The 17,879-nt window shown below is 42.2% G+C and overlaps 1 protein-coding gene across 2 annotated transcripts; it reads left to right on the top strand.

Annotated features, from left to right (window-relative positions):
• The first annotated feature begins 3,401 nt into the window (after window positions 1-3,401).
• LOC111229610 (DNA-binding protein RFX7-like) lies at window positions 3,402-17,230 on the top strand. Of its 2 annotated transcripts, XM_022756004.1 has the most exons (10): window positions 3,402-3,798; window positions 5,429-5,462; window positions 7,385-7,470; window positions 7,931-7,969; window positions 8,060-8,182; window positions 8,291-8,407; window positions 9,327-9,411; window positions 9,518-9,725; window positions 10,600-10,895; window positions 10,982-17,230. In XM_022756004.1, exons 1-10 carry the CDS (start codon window positions 3,671-3,673, stop codon window positions 14,387-14,389), a joined length of 4,524 nt encoding a protein of 1,507 aa, XP_022611725.1. In that variant the 5' UTR covers window positions 3,402-3,670; the 3' UTR covers window positions 14,390-17,230. The 2 variants fall into 2 exon arrangements, with proteins under 2 accessions (XP_022611725.1, XP_022611726.1); XM_022756005.1 differs by lacking the exon at window positions 7,931-7,969.
• The last annotated feature ends 649 nt before the right edge of the window (window positions 17,231-17,879 follow it).

Raw genomic sequence — 17,879 nt, 5'->3', positions numbered from 1 at the left:
ATTCGCTCAAGGCAGCCTTGAGATATCATATTCAAGATGCCAAAACGTGCTTTGTGAGGTCACAGTGACCTTGACCTTTGACCATGGCTCACTAAAATCTAATCAGTTCATTCTCGAGTCCAAATGCACATTTGTGCCAAATTTGAAGCAGTTCCCTTGAGGAGTTCCTGAAGTTTTGCATTCACAAGGTCAAACTGGTGTTTTGTGAGGTCACCATGACCCTGACCTTTGACCTTTGACCACCAAACTCTAATCATTTCATCCTTGAGTCCAAGTGACAGTTTGTGCCAAACTTGAAGAAATTCCCTCAGGACGTTACTCAGATATCGTGTTGGCACTGATGTACAACCCAAGAACAGGATTCCTTCTCTCGGCTGTAACAAAGGTGCAGGAGCTCCCTGGCCTCCAGGATGTACTGTTGTAGACAGCAAGTGTATTTGTGCAATGTACAATATGTTCTTATGGATAACGTTTGAGTTAGCTGCTACACTAACAGGCCATATGTTTCCAAATAATAGGAGAGTCAAAAGGACTATATTTTATACAACCAGTTACAAGACTCCTCCCATTACACTTTAATGGACTCTTGTATCCTTTTTGTGAATCATGAATTTGCTTAAAAACTGATTTGCACCAAACAGAAAACATAACAAATATGATGATGCAGATGAAATATGATAAGAAATAAACAGGGTGACATTTTTAGCTTCACCAGTCATATGTTCCTTAATCCAACACCGTCACCTTCTTTCTAAATGTAAAACTGCCATTTAAATACTGAGTACAGGAATACAGTTGATATTTGTTTTATAAATCCAGTGTAACAATCACAGCCAGTTGGGCAAAAATCTCACATGAAAATAAAGTAATGAGGTCATACTCCACTTTCAATCAATTTCAAATATGATGGATTGTTTTATTTTTATTTTTTCTAGGGTCAAATTATTGTCAATACTTCAAAAATATAAGGATTTACCATTGGTGCACTGGTGTCTGAGAAGTTTCTGCCATCATGACAAATCCGTGAAACAACAGTGTTGACAAAAATCTATCCAAAATATATAGGAGGCTCCAATATTGGAAAAATTGTCCCAAAAATGGCTTCTTCTTGGTGTGTAAGCAGATCATGCCACTGGGCATGAGGTGACTATATTAAGTTTGTATAATTGATGTCTAACCTGGGTCTCTGACTCCATCATCAGAGTCTGGGCGCTAAAAAAAGGCTGAAAGACAAACAGAAAAGCAGTCACATACTGTGATAAGAGACATTAAATAAACAATAATGTTCAAACAAAACTGGAGCAGAGTAACTTGAAGTCCCGCAGAAGAACATGAAGCAAGTAACAACATTTCTATTATTCCCTTATGTTCCTGTTATTCTTATTGCAAAGTCAGACCAGTGACTTGTACATACATGCCTTTCCCACGTGTGCCTCAGTCTATTGCTGTCTTGCATTATGTTTCATGACCATGGTGTGAGTGGATCAGTGAAGTGACATTGCCTGTTTCCATCAACAGATGGCAGCATAAAATAAGTCATGATGAAAGAATTTATTTAGGTCTTGTTTTTCTTGACCTGGTGACTTTATTATTCGAGATTTTCACATTTACTCTCTCATGACGGGGATATAGAGATCCTTGCTAATTAATTATAGGTTAAAAGCAGTAATTATAACCAAATTAACAGCACATGTGAGTATTATATGTATCATTTATGGCTGGTTTACCGATGGGACATAAGTGACGCCTATATTTATATCTGGTACAGACTGTCTCAATTCAGTTCATCCTCGCAGGTTATTTTTTTCCGCCAACTGTGTCTCACATTTCAGGCGAAGGAAAAAATAGTGAGCTGTGTGATGAGCACAGAGAAATCTTGAGACAATCTGTCTGTGAAGCCAGTTTGGTGTTTGTGCATTTCCTCAGCGAGAGTCTGATCAGATCATCGCTCGATAGGAACATATCGGCAGATATCGAGATCAATACACGCGCTGGTAAATGACCGGTTTACATGGTGAAGTGATATCATCCCGGCTGTTTACCCGTCATTGTCACTGTCTGCTCAACCAGCTTCCTGCAGCAGCGCCCCCTCCGGCTCACAGCGGATCTACAGCGCACAGACAGCGTCAAATTAGACACAACGAAAAACTAAAATCCCGGTCAGGATTTTTAAATTAAAAGTCTGTTTAACATGCACAATTTTCATTTGATAAAGCAGGGTATGTTGGAGGATGATTATGATTATGATTATGATTACAAATGATTATTTAGCAGTCCACTAATCTGCCATTGTGAAAAATGTCCATCTCGCGTGTTTTATCTGACCAATACTCGGTAAAGTAATTTCAATTAAATATAATGTAAGACAAAAAAGATCTATCGATAAAAATATCTAGTACCTGTATCGGTAGGAAAAAAAGTAGTGGAGAAAAAGTACAACATTTCACTCTGAAATGTAGAAAGTCCATTAAAGTAAAAGTACCAGAAAATTGTAAGTACACTGAGTTTTATCTGGATCTGGTGCACACCCAACACTGCATTACTCTGTATTTCATAAAGGATAGGTTTTCTGTATTTTTCAGGTCTGCGTTTAAACATTAGTCAGGTGCTCATATGAACACTGTAACAGTTTTGCTTGCTGTAATCAAAAGTTTACTGTGTCGTTTTTATCCCCAAGAAAACACTATGTGTGGAAACACAAAAGAGGGTGTTCTGCGCTAAAAAGATTAACTTTAAAGATCCCCACTTGACTTGATTTATCCAGACAGCTGAAGACTCATATTAACTTCAGATAATACTATGTTTTTGTTCAGAATGAGGGCCTTGGATTTTGTCCCTCATTACATCGATTTGAAGTATGTTAGAAAGGCATATTTTAACAGCCTGTATGAAATCATTCCAGCAAAGAGAAACTCTTTGAATGCACAGCACTGTGCAAATGTTTTGAGTATTTTAGATGAGTCATGAAGAACCACAGGACTCCTGCAACAGATGGTCTGGCCCCCACAGAGCCCTGACCTCAACATCATGGAGTCAGTCTGGGATCACATGAAGATACAGAAGACACTGAGACAGAGGAATAGTGACCTGAGAGAACCGGTGCTGGGTGTTCAACCCAAATATTGATTTGGTTAAGATTTGTGTCTGTTTACTGCATTTTTTATGAAGTTAATTGATGAATAAAATATATTCATGGCATTATTTTCAAAATCATCCTCACACATCCTAAATTTCTTGCACAGTACTCTAAATATGGGCATGTGAGTTTTGGTTTAAGCACAGCTATATGAACTCCTCTTGACACGACAAACTTAATGCTTTTATTTCGACAGCGAAATCCCACCGTCCTTCCGGCCTCCCCTCTGCTGCCTGTGCGTAACTTGACGCGGACGGCTCGTCTGTAGCTGCTGCTGGCTGCTGCAGGCGTGCTATTTGCGGCAGCGGAGAGACCTCCTCGAAATGCCTTTTGTACGCCCGGGTGTTTTTTTCTTTCTGATTTTGTTTTGCGTTTTTGCGAGGGTCAGATCACAGCGTTTGTAGCCATGCTCTGTGGTGGATTCAGCGGGCTGTCCTAGCTGCCTGAGCCGCTCCAGCAGCGGTGGGTCCGGTGCAGTGCACAGCCGGGGATGAGGCCTACTTGTTAAAGCTCCCCCACCACCCCTCCATCGCGATGGCTGATGATCAACAACAACCTGGTCAGAAGCCTGCCTCGGGATTAGGCTCTCTTCCAGCGCTGGTGCCAGGACTCCAGGGGCCCGAGGCTAACGCGTTACAGTTCAAAATAAAGAATTCAATTTGGTAAGGATGGAAATGATCCTCGAGCAGCCACACTGTCCTTTTCGCTAGCCGTAGCCTCATAATTAGCGTATCTAGCTTGTGGAGTGGCAGGGAGGCAGTGAGCTGCACAAAGCGGCTGAAAATAACACGAGTGCTCCCGTGCTAACCGTGGATATTTACCCGAAACACGATAGCAGTGAGCGGGGCTTCACTGCCTGCTGCCTGTTTGTGCAGTAATAACACGCTAACGTCGGAGTACTTACAGCTGTAGTAGCTCTAATCATTAGTATCGAGCCATGGGAGGCCATGTTATAGATGACACCAAATCCACCGGTGGTGCTGATGCTCAGGATGACAGGTGTCAAACCAGACAGCTCCACAGACACAGCTCCACTCTGATTTAATGCTGTTAATGGAAGAGCTGGAAATAATAATAATAATGATAATGATAATAATAATAATAATTTTCAGAATGCAAGAACTTCTTATACCAATTCAGTTTTTACATTTCTGTATTTCTGGCTTTGAAAAATCTTCACACAGTCTCAGTTTGATTCCTCATCACCATGCAGTCAGTTGTGATTAAAATCAGTTTCATAACTTTGTATTTTATCATCTACATCAATCCAGCTGTTACAGTGTACAGTGGCTTTGGAGAGAATTCAGACACCTTCACCTTTTGCACACAGTAATTCTACACAGAATAATCCACAGTGTCAGTAGAAATATATTTTTATAGGTTTTTGTAGATTTGCTTAAAAAAAATCTCTCATTTACATAAATATTCAGACTCTGTGCCATGGGATTCAGCTGCATCCTTTGATGCACCTGCTTTGATTATTCTTGAGATCTGTCAATGGTTGTGTCTGAAATCACTTTAGTTAATCACTACTAATTAAATAGTGCACTGTATCTACTGTCCACTGTTATTTGAGTTTCAGGATTCAAAATGTGAAATTTATGGTCTTGGAAAATCCCAAAATAGGCCTTTTTCACAGCAGTCGTTTTGACAGTCTCACTGAAAAACACAGGTATAAAAATTAAATGAACGATGGCCGAAGTCCATTTAGCTGCTTCAGTTTAGGGTCCTGGTATTACTGGGACATTTTTAAAGAACAAAGTCGTCATTAATGTTATTAGTTACACATGCTTTTCCTACTATGACAAGTCAAAAAGTGTCCATGGCATGTCAATTGTTTACTGCTAACAATCCCAAAATGCAATGCCTGACATTTTACAGACTCGGACTGGAGTCCAGCTGTGGCAAATTCTCTTGACTGAGCACAGATGTTTAGTGTAGTGTATGGTTTAGTGTATATGAGGTCCCACCTTTCTTAACACACATCTCTACAATAAAGCACACTAAGTATATGAAGCATACAGCCAGCACAGTGCTGGAGAGGCTCTGGGATAAGTCCCTGCATGTCCTTGAATGGCCCAGCCAAAACCATCCCATAGAACATCTGTGGAGAGACCTTGAGAGGATCTGCCAGGAAAAAGACTTGAAGGCGTTATTACTGTTCAAGGGACTTCAACAAAGTACTGAATAAAGGCTCTGAATTGTTATGTAATGAGATTTTAATTTTCAATGTATTCGCAAACAATTCTAAAGCATTCACCTTTCTGGCTCTTGTTCTGTTTCTCATTGCAGTAAATCTGTACAATCAAAAGTGGACAGCATATTGGTGAGTATCCGTAACAAACTGTCCTACTTTAGAACAGTCTTTATTTGTTACCCAACACTGCCACCGCCTTATCATCAGAGAGACACATGTAACTGTTGATTGGTGGATCATAAGATCAGGTGTGCAGCTTAGCTTTTGTTTAAAAAAGAATATATGAATGTGTGTTTCATGCTTATAACCTGATGAAGTGACTTAGTTGTGCTACAGTACACAAATGACTAATGAAATGATACAAAATAAGACATAGGTTGACAATCTTATTAAAATATGTACTATAGTGTACATTATATTGGTGCACAATATATAGCACTGGCCTCTCAATACATGTTCAACCATTTTTTCAAAATATACAAAGGAACATGACATGTACACAAGTGTGAGGTATTCATCTCTGCCTGTGTGCGAGTAAATTCAGGTGTAATTATTTAGATATGTTGCATATCAGTGTATTACATTTTTTTTTTAAGTCAGTAAAAACTGATCTATTTATGCACATTTTGTTGTGGATTCATCTGAGCTGAAGTGTCACACACTTGTATTCAGCAACAATCAAAGCTGCATGATAAAGCTTTTGTCTATTTTTATGTCAGCAGTAAAAAAAAAAAAAACAGACAGTTAGAGTCTGTATCTGTTGTTTGGCAGATTTCAGCAGCCAGGTTTAGTCCATTTTCATTGCAAGATATAGTACCCACCTTTTGCACCTCTGTGTGTCAGTGTCTCACGACTGGATTGAGTTTTTATTATGATGTTGATGTACATACTGATATTGAAACCATTTATAGATAAAATAAGCAGATTAGATTGTGTTTGTCTAATTCAGCGCCCGACAAATCAAGATACTTCATCACAAAAATGCTGAAATCCTATTTTTTGTCGATATTACCATGGTATAAACACGATAGCAAAATCTCTGACAGTTGATTTTATATGACATCGTATCATCCAACCCCAATAATAAATTAAAATAACTTGATTAATTGATGCCATCCTTCTTAAGGGTTCAACTTTTAAAACCTGCACATGTCAGCCCTTTTTCCTGCATGTATGGATGAAATTTTCCAAATGAGGAGATTGTGTGTGGATGAACCAAGCTGAGCAACAATTCATATCATATTTAAGGATACAATATTAATAATAATGCAGGGTGATGCTTGCATAGTGGTGCTTCATGTTATAGATTTTGACATGAAGTTTTCCAGTTCTGAGACATTCAAACATGAAACTAAAACCTAACTATGCAGATGAAATCAAACATCTGAGGTTGCCAGGGGTTACCGGCATACATGCCAACGGTAGGCCTATAGGCCCCATCTTGGAAAATCCAAGAAAACAAAAACAGAAATGTAAAGAAGCGTAAAGGTCCAAAAGAAGAGAATTAAAGCATCAACCACGGTGTGAGCAGAGAAGCACTCGGCTAATTCACTTTCTGCTTGTAGGGATGGAGCGTAGTAAATAGCATTTTCATTCACTGCTCATTGGCTGACAGCTCTCACCTCATTCATTCAAGTATTGGTTCCCCTAGCAACAAAGAGACAAATAGAAAAGGAACAGGTAAGATGAAGCCATTCTTAGACGCCAAGTGACAAGCAGATGGGGTGGAATCAATAGTAAGGACACTGTGTGCGGCCGTCATGCCTCTGTGGTGTGTTTGAAATCTGCGCTTAATTTTGAAGCAGATAGTTTAAATTTTCTGTGTAGTGAAACCTCTGTGACCGCTGCCAGCCCATTTGCAAAGACCTAACATCAGGCCTTGAAATAAGATCTGGATTCTTTTGATCATTGCCACCTTCTGACTTCATTCTCTAGTTAATACTTAGAAACACACATTTATAGATTCTCTTCCAGTCAACACGTGATTTACTTACTTTTTATGTGAATAATCTTTTGAATGGTTTCCTTTTGTGATATTTTTATTTTTACAGCAAGATGTTGAGAAGTTTACAGACATCGAAAAACTCTACCTCTACCTTAAGTTGCCTTCTGGTCCCAGCAGTGGCAATGATAAAAGGTATGTCACAGTCACAGACACACACTTTACTCAAGTTTTCCACTTTGCTCTTTGGCCTTTTTTTTCTTTTTTTGTCTCACACACACATGGCTGCTTTGTTGTGGCTCTCATTACATTATTGGTGCTGTTGTCTCATTGCTTGTCAAAATTTCAAGTCTCTATCCACTGGCTACTACACAGACACAGTTTAGGCTGATAGCTCCTAGAAATGAGATTGATTTTTTTTTTTTTTCTTTCCTTTTTTTGCTTTGTGACATTTTTTGGGGGGTTGTTGGTCACTGGTGTATTTTTATTTTTTTTTCTTCGTACGAAATTAACACTCATTTTTCAGCTGTATGATTGATTATCATGATGACGCAAACCGCTGATATATGTAGATTTTTGCTATACCTAGCTGTCTGTGTTTCATTTGTTTCCCCATATCTATTCATCACCCCAACCCCCAAATTCTGCCCATTTGGACTGAGAATGAGAGGGGGTCCTCCACTCCTGGATTATGGTATTGAAGTTTCTGTATTAACAAGAAATGATGCATACAAGTCAAAGACACTGCCTCACCAGATCTGTCTCTCTTATGCACCAATTTTAGTGATCAGAGTTCCATGTCATCAAGCCGTACTCAACAGATGTATGCATTCAACTGGATACGGAATCACCTAGAAGAGCACCCAGAGACTTCCCTCCCAAAGCAAGAGGTGTATGATGAATACAAGTGAGTGTGTGACCTTCACTGTGGGGTCAGGGGAGGTGAAGGGGACAGAAGGGGAGGCCAGTGTATGTGTTACCTTTTAACCTGACGGTGGATCCTCTTCTCTTACAGGAGCTATTGTGACAATCTCGGCTACAATCCACTGAGTGCAGCAGACTTTGGAAAGATCATGAAGAATGTCTTTCCTAACATGAAGGCACGTCGACTGGGCATGAGGGGCAAATCCAAATATCCTTGAATTCAGAGGAAGCTGTGTTTTTTTTTTTTTTTTTTTCGTCTGTGTGCAAGTTTGGTTGATGCTTTTTGTTGCCAGTGCTCTCCTTCAGATTTGATCAGGCAGATCGTTGCTTTTCGCTTCTGTAAATATGTGTCACTTTTCAGTTTTTTTCTAACCATTTGAACAAGACCAGCCATCCAAATTCATGACATGTTCTATAAACATAAAAACTCAAAATGGACACACCGGACACAACCATTAGCAGAATATAGTAAGTTTATCATCATGTTAACATACTATTATTATTTTAAAGTAGAAACTCTTGGCTCATTTTGTCAGGTTCATAAAATGAAATCAGAAAGCCGCTGATTATAAAGTTCAGCTGTTGACAGTTTTCCTTCACCAGAAAGCTCATAGACTTTCTGCTGAGTGTAAGTGGTCGTGCAGCTCTACACTTTATGACTAATTATGGCCTGGTGATTTATTGGCTGTGTTGCTCATGGTGTAAATGCGTGAATATGCACGGTGGATAATCTGTTCTGACTTTGTCAAGACCAAAGGAAAATGCTGTTTAAACTGTAGACAGTATCGATAATGCACAAGAAGGGGCGCATGGTGTCAACAAGGCGCCACTGAAAAATCAAACTTCCTAAAATAAGGGGATTTATGCGCTAAGCACATTGTTCTGTGGTTACTTTAAAAAAAAAAACTGTGAACCACCACTGCCAAAAGGCTGCTGCCAATTTTGCTGGTGTATTTAAAAGGTCTGTAGCAGGAGATCCTCGTCACAGAGCTGAGAGGCTGATGTTTTTATGATGTCTGGCAGATTTTCAGAACAACTTCTCTGTTGATGCAGAGACTCACATTAGCAGAGACGATACATTAGACACAGTTTCAGAAAATGTTTTAGAAACCTTAACTCCGTCTCACATACTGTTATAGCGGGTTAAGGAAGAAAGCTTTTGTTCACATGCCGTCTTTACCCAACCTGGATCTGCAGAAATCTGGTGATGGGGTAAGTTACATTATAAAAACTTTTTCAACTTAAAATAAATATCTGGTGAAACTTTCAAACTAGGCCGATGCTCATCCACCCGCTGCTCTGCTCTGTCCGACTGCAGTGTGAGCTGATGGAGTCGACGGGCCAGTCGCCAAGCGCTGAAGATGAAATGAGATCTGCGGCCTGTGGACTGGTGTGTGAGTGGGCGCAAAAGGTCCTGAGCCGTCAGTTTGACAACGTGGAGGACCTGGCCCGCTTCTTGCTCAATAGCCACTACATTGGCACGAAGTCCATGGCTGCACTCACTGTTATGACCGGAACACCCACAGGTAAAGACGTCCGCTGGTCTGTTGTCGTGTGTTGTTGTGCGTTGTCTGTGTGCGGCATGTCGATGTGTTATTTGACGAGGGGCAGTGCCTTTCAAAAATATCATTTATTGTTTTCCTTTGTGATTATTTTGCCTCCTGATGATCATCACTGGACACCATGTGTTACACTTTTACACCTTCAAGGGTTTACAAGTGTTTTCCTAGTGTGATCTTCACAGCTAAATCCTCCTTCAGCTCGACCTGGTTTTCATTCATCCGTCTCTGCTTCCACACGTCTGCACCTCGCCTGTCTATGCGTTTTGTCAACGTGAAAGCTGTTAAAAATAAATGATGAATTCTTGGAAAATTCATTAACACACTTAAGTAAAACGTGAAAATGGAGCCGAACGTTTTGTCAACAGTCGGATCTCAGCTTGACGCTAATTCAAACTAGCCTAAAATCAAAAGGAACAATTCTAATACGCTTCTTCAAAAGGAGCATCATCAGCAAGTCATGTCATCATTTTGTCATCACGTACACATCGAGTGAGACTGTAGTCGAAATTTGAAATTGTCCATCAGTGAAGAATAATAATTACATAGCTCACTCCTGCTAAACAAAACATTGTTATGAGCAGTAAAAAACAAAAGATGAAATCCATCTTGTATAACAGCTCAGCGGCTTGCTGGCAAATTAGAATGGAGTTTAAATAAATGGTGATATCAGGCAATGTGGGTTAAGAGTAACAATATTTCCAATATTATGGATCAGGGTTTTCGATTTAAAGCTTGTTGCAAGATTGAAATATTGATAACCCTGTTCATGACATTTTCTGTGCTTAGAGTATATGTACTCTGCCAATCATAATTCTTTGACTCTGTCTTCTTTTGACAGGAATGAAGACGCCAACTCCTGCCTCTGCGTTTGTGCCCACCGCTGAGGCAAACTCTTTCCAGCCCCAGGTGAAGACCCTGCCCTCGCCCTCTGTTGATGCAAAGCAGCAACTGCAGCGAAAGATCCAGAAGAAGCAACAGGAGCAGAAGCTCCACTCACCCCTGCCCAGCGAGACCCAGGTCAAGAGAGCGGAGGCCAGTACCCCCGGCCCCACCATCCCCTGTGGCAGCCCTGCTCTTCTTTCCCCTCAGCCCACCATAGGCATCGTAGTAGCAGCTGTCCCCAGCCCAGTTACGGTATGTGGCTGAATTTTTCCCGCTATTTATGGTCAGATTTGTTATTGATAAATACGCCTAAATGTAATTGTATGTTTTTCCCGCAGGTACAGAGAAGCAGGCAGTTGATGACCTCGCCCAGCCCTGTAGGGACAGCAGAGGGGAAAGTGTTGCCTGTGAATTTCCAAGTGGTCACTCAGTCTCTGAAGCAGTCCCCCAAAACTCCCCAGAATATCTCAGCTAGTCCTGTGGGTGACCGCCTGGCACGACACGGTACAAGATACGCTCAAATCCTGCCCAAGCCCTCTGCCACCAGTGCCATCACGCTGCGCTCACCGCCCACCCTGCTCATCACCAACAGCCCCATAAAAACTGTGATGCCCACTTCCCACGTGAGCTCAGTCAATGTGGTGAAGATGACGGCGATCGCTCTGGCTCCCAGCAGCAGCAGCACAACTGTGCGTCCTGCCTCGGCCGGTGTGAGTACCACGGCTGCTTTGGATGATTCCCAACAATCGCATGGTGGGAGCTCGGCTGCGCCTCAGTCTCCTGCAATCAGACCCAGTGCTCCAGCCTCCACCCTCACCCTCTCCACTGACATCAAAGTGGTGTCTGAAGCTGGGAGTGACAATAACCCCACCTCTGGCACAGAGAAAACTGTTCTTGGGGTCAAAGAGGAGAGAGTGGCTAAGTTCAGGGCTGCCAGTGAGCCAAGCTTCCTGGTTAAGTGTTCACCGGGACCAGATAAAGGGGTAAGGATAAAAAGTGACCCCACATCCCCTCCCACGTCGGTAGCTGTAGCTGGGACTCAGGACAGCAATAACAGTAACTGCCATGACAGTACTTTGTACTTGACTGTTGATAATCACAACTCCAATGGCAACACGTCATCCAATGGCTCATCCGCTGTTACCCCAACGTCGAAGGATCCCTGCTCAGATGCCAAGAGCCCCAGGAAGCGCACAGGCCCAGGTGGGGAGTCTCACGTGATTCCTGTGAAGAGGGTGTTTATCTCCCAGCAGCCACTGGCTGTAGTTGACAATCCAAAACCTGGAATCAGTGCTGCAGTGAAGAGGATCCCCCGACCGGGAACCCCTGCCAGACCAGAGAGTGCCCCCTGCAAAGTGACTGTGAAACACACACCCATAGGACCCACACAGATCCTCGCACTCTCCGACTCGCCCATCACACACACTGAGGGCTCCCAGACTGTTGTCAAACCCCAGGCCTTGGTGGTGAAACACGAAGACCATTCTCTCAGCACTGACACCAGCACTGGAGCGGCTGGAAACAACCCGTCTGATCAGGCATTGTTGCAGCAGATTACCGGGGACCCTCGTGCCATACCAGCCAACTCAGGAGCACACGAAGCCTCTGTGATGAGTGACTTAAAGAGCACAATATGGGAGGAGGGACAGCTTGATGAGCTTCGAAAGCAGGCGTTTGCTCAGCAGATACCAGCAGAACACAAACAAGCCCCTACTGACCAACTCTCCATTATAGCTCCACCCCCTGAGGCCTCAGGCCAGCTCACCCTCACACAGGAGATGGTTGACTTTGCAGGTTCTCAGCCCAACATGGACTACTTCCCGTTCAATGATGACGACATGACCCAGGACAGCATCGTGGAGGAGCTAGTCCAAATGGAGGAGCAGATGAAGCTGAAGGGTCTGTTTGGTAGCTGTGTTGACGTGTCTCTACAAGGCCAGTCCGCCAGCAACCAAGGCTCTATCCTAAACGCTCACCAGGCCAGCACTACCTTCTACCACTCTGCCCACAGCAGCACCACTCCCGTCCAAACGCCCACTCCGACTCCGACACCGACACCGACACCGACCCCCACTTCTGAAATGACAATGGGGCACAGCCTGACGAGAGAGAGCCCCTGCTCCCGCATGGCTCCCATCACCCCTGTGGATGGAGCCATGGGTCGCCACACCCCCATCAGCACACCACTGTCCAACTGCAGCAGCAGCGTCCCCCCGAGCCCGGTAGAGTGCAGGAACCCTTTTGCTTTCACTCCCATAAACTCGAGTATCACAGGTTATCATGACGCCAGTATTGTGTCCAGCAGCCCTGTTAAGCCCATGCAGAGGCCCATGGCAACACACCCCGACAAGGCCAAACTGGAGTGGATCAACAACCGCTATAACAGCAACTCTGGAGGCCCTTTGTCCAACCATAGTATTGGTATTTTGCCCAGCTACCAAGACCTGGTAGATGACCAGTTTCGCAAGCCACATGCTTTTGCAATTCCTGGCCAGTCATTTCAAGCCCAGTCGAGACAGGATGCTGCTCACTTTGGCCGTTTGACTCCCATTTCCCCAGTGCAGCAACAGCAGCAGCAGCAGCAGCAACAAACACCGCAGCAGCAGCAGCAGCAGCAGCTGGTAACAGGTGTAACTACTCCCACTAAACAGGAGAGTTTTGCTGTGCCTGCACCATTAGATAACAAAGCATCCACCTCATCTGCGTCCATTACTTTCCGTTGCCGCAGCGTTAGCCCTGCAGTGCGCCAGAGGAACTTCAGCGGCAACACCGGTCCTCCAACCACCACCACGAACACCACCACCACCACCCGTGCCGTGGTTTCACCCTTTAACTCACCCATCACCTCAGAGGTGCTCAGCATCCTGTCCAACAGCCAGACAGTCAGCTCTGTCCACAGCATGGCCCAGCGTAGCCAGTCTGTCCCTCTGAACATCATGATGCAGAGTGAGATGCTGCCTGTGCAGGGTCAGAGTAACACCGCCAAAATCACTAATGTCCTTCTCAGCAAGATGGAAGCTGATGGAGATGATTCTGTCCGTGGCCTGGGCATAAACAACCTCCCCTCTAACTACACGGCCCGTATGAACCTCACCCAGATCCTGGAGACCACTCCTGGCTTCGCTGGAGGAACCGCTCACCAGACTCAGCTGCCTGTCAGCCCCAGCCCTGCTGCCTTTGAGCTCCAGCAGCATGGCTACCTCACCACTGGCAGTGGAGAACAGGTGAGTTTCTCTACTGGGGACAGCCAAGCACAAGCCGGTCCTGGTGAGCAAGACCAACAGCAGCAGCAGCAGCAGCAGCAGCAGCAGCAGCAGCTCCAGGAGAATCCTGTTCAGACACAACCACAGCTCCTCCTCCAGAGCACACAGCAGCAGGAGGTGGAGGACGAGCAACAGCAGCTGGATTTCAACAACACTGTCAAGGACTTGTTGGGGGATGATGGTCTCAACCCCAGTTCCCAGTTGGTGGGTCAGGTAGCTTCGGAGCTCAACGCCGTGGCATCTGACTTCTCAAACGACATCAGACTGACCTCAGATCTGTCCAGTAGCATCACTGACCTTAACACATTGGACACCAACCTGCTGTTTGACCCAAATCAACAGCAGGAACAATATGAAGATTCAACACTGGAAGAACTGAAGAACGACCCGCTTTTTCAGCAGATATGCAGTGATACTGTGAACTCTGGTTTTGACTGGCTAGAAAGCAAAGACCAGCCTACTACAGTAGAGATGCTGGGCTAATGTTATCTTTTACTCTGTATGATTTCTGTTCTCTGTTGTTTGTTTGGTGGGTATGTAGTATATCTGTTTTTAAACTATAGTTTGTTGGGATTTGTCTGGACTTTGCCATTCGTTCTGTTAAAAGTGCCAGGCTTACCAGAAAATCTCTCCTACTGACGTTTCGTTACTTCTCTCCTCTTTCATTTGTCACCCAGAGTTTCAGTACTTAACCACTTTTCTCCCTCATCTGAAAACAGAAATGTAAGCATTTCTAGTAAAAGGTCTGGCAGCATGCACTTACAAGAGCAGATTTGTATGGTATGAACATTAAGAGAAACATAATCTTCCATGTCATAACCAATCAATAATGCAATATTTATATTTAATGATCACTTCATGAAAGTGAGATGGGTAGGAAATTTGGCACAAAAGACTTCACCAAAAAAAAAAAAAAAAACGTACGCTGTTGTATACTATTTTCAGTGTGTGCAGTTCAAGTTCAACCAAATGGAGACAATATTGGGATTGTAGTATATGCACATAATAGTTGTAGTACATTTGCCTGCCATATCTGAATATTAAAAAGGGTAGCATCTTGTGCTGCCAGGTGCTGAATTTATGACATAATCTTTATACTTTATCATATACCAAATCAGTGGAAAACTGATTCACATCTGAGCATTGTCCAAGAGTGAAATTTTCTTAAAGCCTATACTTCTTGTACTGTTTAATATCTTATAAAGGGAGTAGATGAATCAGTAGGGAGAAGATGGGAATTCAGGCCTCTTTGCGGACTACACATTGAAAGGAATCAACAACTGGCTGCCTTATTCCCAAAGTCCAAGGCCTTACGCCATCTTTAGAGAGACTGTATATAGTATAATGTTAAGATATCTTCAGAACCATCCAGAGCTTCATCATATCAAGGCAGCTGTTACTGTGATATTTTCAGTACTATTTCTTGTTCCGTTTTTGTTTTGCAGTGTTACAATATAGACACGTATTGTATAGGCTAACGACTACACTGTGTGTGCCCTTATCAGAAATGGATTTCGAGGAATCTGATATGCTGTCATTTCATGAAAACCATGGCAGGCACACTTTCAGTCATGAGATTTTTTTGGCATGCTATACTCCCAGCTTGGATAAGAATATTAATGGTATGGAGAAGGCTTACTTACATAAAAGGCTAAAGGCTGACATGTATGTTTTGATGTCATCTTGAGATCAAGAGGAAAAGAAATTATTATGTTTGCTGAGATCCAGCCTTATTTCCATACCAAAGATGATCTGTTTGAATAACATAAGAGATTATTACACTTAGAGACACTCCTTGTAAACATTAACAACAACGGGAAACGGGCAGCCTCGGAGATATAAAAAGAGTTTTATTGCATTTGAGGAAAAGGATTAAGTTGCATAAATCTTATGTACAGTATGTAAATTTGTGAAATGGTCACTGTCCTATGTTTTATAGGTAACCATGGACCTGAAAGCATGTTGAAACCATCACTGCTAGCCAGGTAGGCTATGTGATACAGTAGGATGCTTGCTTGAGTTTTTGGCTATTGTCAATGTTGTATAAGTCATGTTTAAGCTCCATCTGTAAATAGGATAGATACATAGAGATTTGATGTATCAAGACACTATATTATGGCCATTATTCTAGCTAAGTATGTGCCATTTAAAAGAAAAAAAAAGCTTAACAGATCTATAGTCGGCAAGATACTGTATGTTGTGTGTTACATTTCTGGCTCAATGTGTCGTAAAAGTAATGCTGTCTGGTCTCGCTTGCTGATTTTATTTTTTATTTTTTTTCTATTCAAAGATAATAGGTCTCTGCAGTTGCAGAAGTGATGTGTGCTTTGAGCAGGATCAATAGCATGGTATATTGAGAAAAAAAAAAGTTGTGATACTGTTAGCTGGTTGCAAACATCTCTGTGACAGACATTGTGCTCGAAGCCTTTCAGCAGACACTGGAAAAAAAAAACTATTACTCATGTTTCAACAAACTTTGGAGGTTCACATTATTGCACTAAATTTTTATGACACATGGCTTTGCCACATCTTTGTGGACAAACGTAATGATGGATGCCCGCAAAAAAAAAAGAAAAAAATTTTTTTATGACAAAATGAGTAAGGAAATTAACTGAATTGTCAGAAAATGACTAATTGTCTTGTAGCAAAATGTGCATTAATCTCAGTGAGATACACATTTCTTACTCATTCTCATACATGAGAATATAAAGCATTGAGGGAAAAAAAAGTTAAATAACCTTTTAAAACCTACATGCTCATTATGTTGATAAATGATTGTACGCACGCATGTGTGATGACTTCTGTTGTACTTTGTATTCTTGGTAACCACTGTCTTCTGTGATTTGGGCAGGTTCTGTTAACCAGACTGGCAGTGCTAGTTTTATGAGTTACATTACTTTTGTTGTGCCGTTTACTAAGTTAATGTTGTTCTATATGTTATGTTGATGACTGTTTTTACATATTCTTATTTTGCTAAATGCATTTGTGAAGAAATTTAACATTTTCTCTTTTTTTTTTAACAATAAGGCACTGATATTTGAATTTGAATGAAGGAAATGCACCTCTTTATGTGTACAGGAGCTCCATCAAGCAGTGACTGATTCTTTACCTTTGACTGACCCAGAACCAACTCTGTTTGACTATCTTGTCCATTTCTACCAGTAGAAAAAAAAACCCTCCTCTGTGGTGTTGTCTGGTGTACTGCTTAATGTACAGTAGCTTGTTAATATTGCAAACGCGTTGTTTCTTTTTTCAATGGAAAGTACTCACTGGTGAGATTTTTAAAGTGGTTTTAAAAGCCAATAAACTTTTTTAAAGAATGTTCTTGTGTGTCTATGTGCTGATGATTTTAAATTTTATTGCAGTAAATAAAAAGGTGAGAGAAAGTGACTTTCAGGACTTAGTTCTCATTGTAGTTTAATAATAGAAATACTAGACATCAATAGGTGAAGAAGGATCTGTCTCCAATACAAATGTTGAAAAACAAGAACAGTTTTGATTGGACTGTCCCCCCAGCTTATGACAGGATGGTATTGATTTTTCCAGACATTATGCTAATACTGATGTTTATTTGCCTTTGTTCAAACATGAGATTTTTTTTATATTTCAGCTTTCAAGTCTATGCAAACGCAAGAAAACCTCTCCATCACCCTCTTGACACAAGGTTAGAGGTCATCAGCTCTTCAAATGACCTCTGAGGTCAGTGGGGGGTGGCCTCTCCTAGAGACAAGCTCCAGCCAATCAGAGCCCAGTTCGTTGGTCCTCTGCTCGGCTTTCCCAGGGCCTCGTGATATTCATAACATGTTAATGACCTTAACCCTATTGATCATGGCCAAACAGCCCAACCTCTAGCCATGTGGAGCACAGCAGTAACCTCGACCTCCACACCACAACATTTGACAACGTGAGTCAACAGATTTCACAAGGGATACATGATCATGTTTCCTGTTTGTATACAACATATCAATAACCA

Source organism: Seriola dumerili, unplaced genomic scaffold, assembly GCF_002260705.1.
Source record: "Seriola dumerili isolate Sdu_G_001 unplaced genomic scaffold, Sdu_1.0 BDQW01000242.1, whole genome shotgun sequence".
Taxonomy (NCBI): domain Eukaryota; kingdom Metazoa; phylum Chordata; class Actinopteri; order Carangiformes; family Carangidae; genus Seriola; species Seriola dumerili.
The sequence above is the reverse complement of the archived record's forward strand: the minus strand, read 5'-3'. Positions and strand labels throughout refer to the sequence as shown.